The 10,333-nt window shown below is 35.4% G+C and overlaps 1 protein-coding gene across 1 annotated transcript in view; it reads left to right on the top strand.

Moving 5' to 3' along the window:
- Nucleotides 1–10,333, top strand: part of eno2 (enolase 2) — a 62,526-nt gene that overhangs the window by 13,732 nt on the left and 38,461 nt on the right. The window contains exons 2-3 of the mRNA XM_061741459.1: nt 8,840–8,925; nt 9,511–9,606. Coding sequence (XP_061597443.1) covers nt 8,841–8,925; nt 9,511–9,606 — 181 coding nt within the window. The 5' untranslated portion in view covers nt 8,840. The remainder of the gene's footprint in view (nt 1–8,839; nt 8,926–9,510; nt 9,607–10,333) is intronic.

Genomic DNA, 10,333 nt, shown 5'->3' with positions numbered 1-10,333 from the left:
TTTTATTACGGATAAATGTTGTTATTTATTATGTTTACTCTTCTTTTGTGCTACATCCAGTTGTATAAAGTGTACTATAAAAATGTAGTCTGATTTTGATTTTATGAGCCAGTCAAAAGTAAGAAATACACTGCAAAAACTCAAAATCCTACCAGGAATATCTGTATTATTTCTAGTTAAAATGTCTCATTTTTAGTCAAAAAATCTCATTACACTTAAAACAAGAAAAATAACTTGTTATTTGACAATTTTCACCTGTTTCAAGTAGAATTTCACTTGAAATAAGCAGAAAAATCTGCCAATGGAACAAGATTTATCTTTTTATTACAAGCAAAAAAATCTTGTTCCACTGGCAGATTTGAGTTTTTGCAGTGCATTAATGTTTTTTTTTCTACTTATTTTAAGTGAAAATCCACTTGAAACAGGTGAAAATTGTTGTTTTTTCCAGTGATGAGTCTTGTTTTAAGTGTAATGAGATTTTCTTTGACTAAAAATGAAACATTTTAACTAGAAATAAGACAAATATTCTTGTTAAGATTCTGAGTTTGTGCAGTGTAAAAGGAACAGCCTAAGCAAAAGACGAGTAAAATAAAAAGAAATAAAATATAGAAGTTATTATCCAGTGAGTGTGGTCTCACATTGTCCTCGTCTCTGTTTTACAATGCTTCTCTCTTCGTCTTGCAACTCTCATATTGTGATCTATATTCGGTTTATTGAAAGTGACATAAAAATGATATGGCTTTTGTTCATGTGCTATAATTATGGTTCACAGAACAGAACTGGGACATGTCAAGTCCAGCTTTGGTGAATTTTAACAAGTTGTGTTGACCTTTGTGCAATGTTATTATCACAGCTGGCTTGAGTTGAATAATGAATCATCAGAAAACTAATGAGCCATGGTTCCCAAATTCAGCTGTCTCGTTGTGATGAGACCTTTGTCACTTTACTTTTGGGTTGTTTTTTTTGTGTCCCACATGGATAGCAAACACATGATACAACACTGCAAAAACTCAAAATCTTAACAAAAATATTTCTAGTTAAAATGTCTAATTTTTAGTCAAGAAAATCTCATTACAGTTAAAATTTAATTTAATTTAATTTATTTTATTTAATAGGGACAATGCAGGTTTACATGTGATCACATTCACTCATTACAAACAGGCCAATGTGACTGATGTTCTGCATACAGAGATTATAGCTATTGCTAGTTTCCATCTCCTGTCCCTAGTTAGGCTTTTAGTAAAAGAAAACGAAAGGAAGGAGAAAAAGAATACAAAAATACATTCAATTTTCAACAACAATTCTCAGCTTGCAAGAGAGCACCCTATTAGCGGTTACAGGTGATTAAAAATGCGTACATTTCTGATTTTGCTTCAACCAGTCTTTGACATTTTTAGTAAAAACCTTAAAATCAAACAAGACTCACCACTGGAAAAAACAACAATTTTCACCTGTTTCAAGTAGATTTTCACTTAAAATAAGTAGAAAAATCTGCCAGTGGAACAAGATTTTTTCGCTTGTAATGAGAAGATAAATCTTGTCCCACTGGCAGATTTTTCTACTTATTTCAAGTGAAAATTTACTTGAAACAGGTGGAAATTGTCAAATAACAAGTTATTTTTCTGGTAATGACTATTGTTTTAAGTTTAATGAGATTTTTTGACTAAAAATGAGACATTTTAACTAGAAATAAGAGAAATATTCCTGGTAAGATTTTGAGTTTTTGCAGTGCAGTCCTCTGAAATGCTACTTTAATATAGCTTTACTCAAGGTCTTACTGGCTTCAATCTACAGACAAGAGAGGTCTCGAATGCTGCCTTCACAAGCAAAAACGTATAGAACCTTGCACCCATCTTTTTTCAATTCTCCATATTCCTGCCAGTGCATTTTAAAAGCACAGACTCAGTGCCAAGTTTCTGCAAGCTAGTAAGCCAAATTTAGCTCAAAGATCGATAAAGTATTCATACAGTAAAGAGAGACGGGGACAGCATGAAAGGCCCTTTTTGACGTATTGCTGCAGTTTCGGTGCTGCGTGTTTCAAATCTCAATGAGCAGAAAGAGTGAAAAACAAACTGTGAAGAGCAGCATCAGTCAGAATAAAAAGCTAATGAGGGCGAAGCTTTTATTACTCAGAGGTTCATGTGGGTTGATGATGTCGTGGTGTTAGAGAAATTCAAAATGCACCATCAAAGTGAATGAATGCATTTTTAAATGGCATGAGAGGCATTTCACTCTTTCAAATCTAGAATCCGCGTCCCTGATGTCGGACATTTCAAGTGAATGTAAGACTTAAATGTGAAAGTTGATTTAGAGAAAGAAAATCAGTAAAGTAGAGAAGACGAGAGTTTTTGTACGTAGTTTTTTTGGCTTTTCTGTTTGCTCTCTTGCTTTTGTGCACTGCAAAAACTCAAAATCTTACCAGGAATATTTGTCTTATTTCTAGTTAAAATGTCTAATTTTTGAATGAATGAATGAATGAATTGTTTATTTCGGTTACATTACATTATTTGCAATTCAAACTGTGTGTGTGTGTGTGTAAATGACAAAACACTTTCATACAAGTTTACACTCATCAGTTTCACACAAAAAATAATAATAAACTCTGTAACCGAAAAAGGAATAGGCTGAAGCCAAAGCTTATATTTGCCTACCCTGTACTTTCCAACAGAAAACCCAGATTATCTGCAATATGAAAAGAAACAAAAAGAGAAATTTCCCTTTAAATTGTGCTGCTTAACCAGATTATACTCCAATCATTTAGCATTGTAATCCTTAATTATTTTAGTCAAATTATTATTATTTTTAGTCAAAAATTCTCATTACACTTAAAACAAGAGTCATTACCAGAAAAATTACTTGTTATTTGACAATTTTCACCTGTTTCAAGTAAATTTTTACTTGAAATAAGTAGAAAAATCTGCCAGTGGGACAAGATTTATCTTCTCATTACAAGCAAAAAAATCTTGTTCCGCTGGCAGATTTTTCTACTTATTTTAAGTGAAAATCTACTTGAAACAGGTGAAAATTGTTGTTTTTTTCTAGTGATGAGTCTTGTTTTAAGTGTAATGAGATTTTTTTTTTTACTAAAAATGAGACATTTTAACTAGAAATAAGACAAATATTCTTGTTAAGATTTTGAGTTTTTGCAGTGTGAAGCTAAAATCAAACCTGATTAGTGACTATCTTACATTTGCTAAGCATCACTGTCTGAAACCAAAATCAGCTCCAGCCCACTGAAAGCAGCACACAAACCCTTCTCACATCAGCTGGAGGTGGGAAGTTATGTTTCGACGACTACATTAAACTGAAATATAATTCCTCTGACGAGCTCACACCGGCTCTTCTCTTTAGGAGGTCGCCACAGCTGATCATCACCATCAGGATACCAAATTGCATAATAGTTTACCATCACATCTTAATGTTTTTATTCAGTTCATTTTCATTTCACTTCCAATTCACATAATCTCAAGGTACTTTGCACAAAAAGCAACTGTTTCAATGCAGTCCAACTATACTGTACAGTTTACTTAGGCTCCAATTCAGTCCGGTTTGTTGTAATCCCTTTATAATCTCCCACTGATAATCCTATTCATTCCAACTGAGCCCAGATTTAAAGCCCTTATAATACCTTCATTACAAAAAGGCCTCGCTAATGCTTATTTATGGAACACATATGACAGGAAAAGGCCTTTTGTCAGTCAGTAGCTCAGAGTTACCACTTTAGTTCCCACTTGCCCTTGTCAAACGTGATAAAACACGCCCCTGCTGTTCAACACAAGGCACTACAGTTCTTTACAACTGAGATAGGCTCGCCACCCGTCCCTTGAAATACGTAATTGTTACGTAATTGGGAATTAAAAGTTGATTCTATATTTCATAATTGTCCCATGCACGTCTGTCACACACGCGCACACATGAACACCGAACCAACAATAATGAACAAAATAAAGGACAGGATATATTAAAGACAGTAACATATGTTGGTTCACTCTCTGTTAATTATTGATGTCATAATATACAGGTGAAGGTCGGAAAATTAGAATATATTGCAAAACTCGTTTCAGTAAATTCAACTAAAGGTGAAACAAATATATTATTTCCCACTACATTCAAAGTGAGATATTTCAAGCCTTTATTTGTTATAATTTTGGTGATTATGGCTCACAGTTTATGAAAACCCCAAATAAAAAATCTCAAAAAATTTGAATGTTTTATGAAATCAATAAACAATTCAATCATCAAAATTGTAACAAATAAAGGCTTAAAATATCTTGGTTTGCCTGTAATGAGACTTTGTAATATATTAGTTTCACCTTTTAACCCTTGTGCTGTCTTTGGGTCAAGGAAGGAGGAAGAGAAGAAGGGAGGGAGGGAGGAAGGGAAGAGGAAGAGAGAAAAGAGGAAGGGAAGAAGGAAGGAGAGAGCAGGAGGAAAGAAGGAAGGAAGGGAAAAAGAAGGAATAAAGGAAGGAAGGAAGGAAGGAAGGAAGGAAGGAAGGAAGGAAGGAAGGAAGGAAGGAAGGAAGGAAGGAAGGAAGGAAGGAAGGAAGGAAGGAAGGAAGGAAGGAAGGAAGGAAGGAAGGAAGGAAGGAAGGGAAGGGAAGGGAAGAAGAAGAATGAAAAGAAGAGAAAAAAAGAAGGAAGGAAGGGAGAAAATAAGGAAGGAAGGAAGGAAGGAAGGAAGGAAGGAAGGAAGGAAGGAAGAAAGGAAGGAAGGAAGGAAGGAAAAAAGGAAGGAAGGAAGGAAGGAAGGGAGAAAAGAGGAAGGGAAGAAGGAAGGAGAGAGCAGGAGGAAAGAAGGAAGGAAGGGAAGAAGAAGAAGAATGAAAAGAAGAGAAAAAAAGAAGGAAGGAAGGAAGAAAGGAAGGAAAAAAGGAAGGAAGGAAGGAAGGAAGGAAGGGAGAAAAGAGGAAGGGAAGAAGGAAGGAGAGAGCAGGAGGAAAGAAGGAAGGAAGGAAGGAAGGAAGGAAGGAAGGAAGGAAGGAAGGAAGGAAGGGAAGAAGAAGAAGAATGAAAAGAAGAGAAAAAAAGAAGGAAGGAAGGGAGAAAATAAGGAAGGAAGGAAGGAAAAAAGGAAGGAAGGAAGGAAGGAAGGAAGGAAGGGAGAAAAGAGGAAGGGAAGAAGGAAGGAGAGAGCAGGAGGAAGGAAGGAAGGAAGGGAAAAAGGAAGGAAGGAAGGAAGGTAGGAAGGAAGGAAGGAAGGAAGGAAGGAAGGAAGGAAGGAAGGAAGGAAGGAAGGAAGGAAGGAAGGAAGGAAGGAAGGAAGGAAGGAAGGAAGGAAGGAAGGAAGGAAGGAAGGAAGGGAAGAAGAAGAATGAAAAGAAGAGAAAAAAAGAAGGAAGGAAGGGAGAAAATAAGGAAGGAAGGAAGGAAGGAAGGAAGGAAGGAAGGAAGGAAGGAAGGAAGGAAGGAAGGAAGGAAGGAAGGAAGGAAGGAAGGAAGGAAGGAAGGAAGGAAGGAAGGAAGGAAGGAAGGAAGGAAGGGAAGAAGAAGAATGAAAAGAAGAGAAAAAAAGAAGGAAGGAAGGGAGAAAATAAGGAAGGAAGGAAGGAAGGAAGGAAGGAAGGAAAAAAGGAAGGAAGGAAGGGAGAAAAGAAGAAGGGAAGAAGGAAGGAGAGAGCAGGAGGAAAGAAGGATAGGAGAATTAGGTCATTTTGGGTTAAGTTGAATTATTGAAATAAATTAACTTTTACACCATATTCTAATTTCCCGACCTTCACCTGTAGCTATATTTATATTTACCGGAGGATATTTCAGTTGCTAGTATGGTTATAGTATGGTTGGCTGTCTGCACAGTCATGGATATTTGTAGCCATGCATTCACTGCTATTAAAGCACTTTACACTTTAAAGCAAAGCATTTAGTTTTTTCATGTAAAATAAATACATTTCTATGCATTTTAGAAGTTTTGGGGATAACCCTTTTTTTGGCGCCTGCGCTGCTGAAATCGGGCGTCCCTTATTTCTATTTCTGAAAGGTGGCGACCCTAGCCAGCTAGGATTGGATGTTGCTTCTGAAATCCACCTCACACATGGACCATATTGCATTTTATATCGAAGCAAGAACAAATAAGAAATTTATACAAAATTAACTGAATCTTAATTACACAAACATAAACTTTTGCTTTGACCCGTTGAGGGGAGTGTGGATGTGGCTGAGCTGCACCCAGAGATGCAACTTTCCTGCATCAGCTCTGCAAGAGTTTCCAATATCGCTCTCCTGGGATGGCAGAGACAGCTGGAGTAAACAGCTTTAGTGGAAAACTAAAATCATTGTGAAAGCAGTACCTGACTCAGCACGCACTGAAGCAAAATTCTGCACGTAAAACTTTCTTCTAACTTTCTTTTTTCTTTATGCAATCAAATAAAATTGTTCATCAGCCACAGCAGTACGGCTAGTATTGGTTTTCACGATACTTTCTTTGAGAGAAATCACATTTGAGGGATTTGGCAAGTGGTGATGTGCACGGACATATTCTCCTCACAGTTACATAGTTGGAAATAAAGTCTGAGAAATATATGGCAAATGTGGCTGACATGGAAATGAAAGCTGGGTTTCATGAGGGTGTGGTCCAAGATTTGCTTTGTACATTTGCTTACACAGTCAAGTTACTCTTTTCTAGCCTGTTGGTGATGGGCTGTTACGGTTCAATTTAACATGTTACACATCAAAATAACTGACACGATGTCCAGGGGTGAGATTTACAACCCTGTACACTTTGTATGTGCGATACATTTGACAATTTACAAATGAAAATCAAGTTATTGTTATTCTCAAACTATATATATATATATATATATATATATATATATATATATATATATATATATATATATATATATATATATATATATATATATATATATATATATATATATATATATAATATATATATATATATATATATATATATATAATATATATATATATATATATATATATATATATATATATATATATATATATATATATATATATATATATATAAAGACAATTCAATTCACTTTATTGTAAATAAAAGGCAATTCAATTGATTTCAATTCAAAAAGCAATAAAAGAATATTAAAGCTGCAAGCAGTGATGAACGGGCCCTCGCACCCTTGTGCACGTTCAGGTTGCAGTGGAAGCTTGTATGACTTGCATGTAGATTCTTCAGGCCTGGACATTTAGCGAATGACACCACCCACGACTCTATATCAAACCATTCAAAAGTTATGGCAGAAAGTAGGAACTATCAGATATCGACCAATCAGATGAAGGGGGGGCGCACTTTTTGGCATCTATCGTCGCCACGCCAACGCTTTTGACTGAGAAAAGTAATGCGCGTCGTCCCAGGTTCGAGACGCACATTTTGATGTATAACACACCTGGGTGCACGTTACGGTTCGGGGGAAGAAGCGGCCGAAGAAATGGCATAAATTGCGCCAAAATTACACGATTCATTCAAAATGGCCGACTTCCTGTTGGGTTTCGGCCATGGCTCCAAGAGACTTTTCTTTAAGTTGTGACGCCCATTAATGCAAACCATTAAATATCACATTTTTCACCAGGCCTGGATTGCGTGCAAAATTTGGTGACTTTTGGGGCACGATTAGGGGGAAAAAAGGCCCTAATTTCATCGGAAGAAAAATGAGGATAAAAACAAAAACCAAAACGAGAATGAGAAAAATTCCTACAGATACAATAGGGCCTTTGCACTCAGTCAGTGCTCGGGCCCTAATAAACAAGATAAGCTGAATCCCAAAGTGGGGTAAAGTAGCAGCAGACATGAATGTACGACGGTAGATATATTACATACAGTAGCAGACAAATAGAACACTAAAAAAGTACAAGAGCTTACAACAGTTTGAGTCACTTATCATTTAATAATGAATTAAATGATAAAAGAGCTTGACAATTTACAAAGGTTTAATATATTTAAACTATTATTTCCCTTTTTTATTTTTATTCACTTGTATAAAATCTTATTTTACTACTTTCGATTTCATTGAGAGTAAGATGTGCACATATATATTAGTACAAATATTTAAGAGTTTAAAATCTGACATATAAAATAAAACACAAGAAATCAGTTTTTTTTTTTAAATGTATCTAAAGGGTTTATAATACATTGAAATACAACAATCAACCCCAAATGTTGCTTTTAACAGTATGTATATAATAGTTTATTCATTTTTATTATGGTTATGGTGCAGAGGCCTCAAATATGAAACATCCGCCATTATAGAGTTAAATTATTCCGGCTCCACCGAGTGCTTCACTGCAAGAATCTCATGATGAAATTCTTGCGATAAATGGTGCAAAAATGATGTGATATGAATACCACATCCAGTAAATGTATGATTTTTTGCAATCAATTTATTGGAGTGGGCTTCATGGTGATGTTGCAGTTAGCGCTGTTGTTGTGAAGGAAGGAGCCGATAGTTGGTGGGGAGTTACGATATAGAGCAGTGATGAACTGATGCATAATTTACAACTCCCTCCTCCTCATTTCTGTTTTCTTTCTGCATCTCTGCGAACAGAGTGTGTGCAGTGTGTTAGTGTGTGAGGAGTATTCCTCTGCGGCAATCTTTGATTTTGGCTATGAATCATGCAGATATTGTATGCCGTCTCCCCACAGCTCGCTGTGCGTCTGTATGTGTGTTTTAAGTGTGTAAAAATAGATATTTTGTCTAGATAGTTTCCTCCCTCCTCATAAGCAAAAGTCTGAGGATGACGTAGATACAGAAAGCAAAAATGTTGAAACATGTATTATCATATTATGTGCATGATTTGGGCTATACATAAACTGTCTGATGACATAGTTCGTCATCACCTCTTTTCCTCTCCGTGTCTCTCAGGATGTCGATCGTCAGCATCGTTGCCAGGGAGATCTTGGACTCCCGGGGAAACCCCACTGTGGAAGTCGACCTTCACACAGAGAAAGGTGACCACCATAATTGCATAGTACATCATTTTCACTTATCATGTCAGAAAAATCTTACTGAAAGTATTAGGGAAACAGAATAGTGACGTAAATTATAACTGTGATATAAAATTATATCTACCCTCTGTTTACACTGCAAAAAATCTTAAAAAGAATATTTGTCTTATTTCTAGTTAAAATGTCTCATTTTTAGTCAAAGAAAATCTCATTACATTTAAAACAAGACTCATCACTGGAAAAAAACAACAATTTTCACCTGTTTCAAGCAGATTTTCACTTAAAATAAGTAGAAAAATCTGCCAGTGGAACAGAATTTTTTTGCTTGTAATGAGAAGATAAATCTTGTTCCACTGGCAGATTTTTCTACTTATTTCAAGTGAAAATGTACTTGAAACAGGTGAAAATTGTCAAATAATAAGTTATTTTTCTGGTAATGACTCCTGTTTTAAGTGTAATGAGATTTTTTGACTAAAAATTTGACATTTTAACTAGAAATAAGACAAATATTCCTGGTAAGATTTTGAGTTTTTGCAGTGTAACTCATAACATTTAACACTGCAATCACATTTGCTTCTCTCTCTGTAGGTCTGTTCAGGGCTGCAGTGCCCAGTGGAGCGTCCACGGGGATTTATGAAGCTCTGGAGCTTCGAGATGGTGACAAGACTCGCTACAGGGGCAAGGGTACGATGACAAATAAACTGCACATCCACGCTAGTTTGTGTTCAATAGGAACCTAAACCTGCATTCATGCACTGATATGCATCTGTGCATGTCAGATGAGACAAATGTATGAAGCTGCACGCAAGCAAGTTTAAAGTATTATTTCCAAGAAATATATTTCTTATTTTCTCATTTATAGATTTTAGAAAAATGTACAGAAGTAAAATATTTTTCAAATGCATTAACAGGGTAGAAATTGAGCCATACACTGCAAAAACTCAAAATCTTACCAGGAATATTTGTCTTATGTCTAGTTAAAATGTCTCATTTTTAGTCAAAAAATCTCATTACATTTAAATTACCAGAAAAATAACTTGTTATTTGACAATTCTCACCTGTTTCAAGTACATTTTCACTTGAAATAAGTAAAAAAAATCTGCCAGTGGAACAAGATTAATCTTCTCATTACAAGCAAAAAAATCTTGTTCCACTGGCAGAGTTTTCTACTTATTTCAAGTGAAAATCTACTTGAAACAGGTGAAAATTGTTGTTTTTTTCCAGTGATGAGTCTTGTTTTAAGTGAAATGAGATTTTTTGACTAAAAATGAGACATTTTAACTAGAAATAGGACAAATATTCTTGTTAAGATTTTGAGTTTTTGCAGTGTAACTGTAAATAACCTAACTCTCGAGCCCTTTAATCAACGTATAGATCTTTTTAATGTGTCGAAAACAAGAGCAAGATTGAC

This window comes from Cololabis saira, chromosome 15 (genome assembly GCF_033807715.1).
Source record: "Cololabis saira isolate AMF1-May2022 chromosome 15, fColSai1.1, whole genome shotgun sequence".
Classification (NCBI taxonomy): domain Eukaryota; kingdom Metazoa; phylum Chordata; class Actinopteri; order Beloniformes; family Belonidae; genus Cololabis; species Cololabis saira.
The sequence above is the reverse complement of the archived record's forward strand: the minus strand, read 5'-3'. Positions and strand labels throughout refer to the sequence as shown.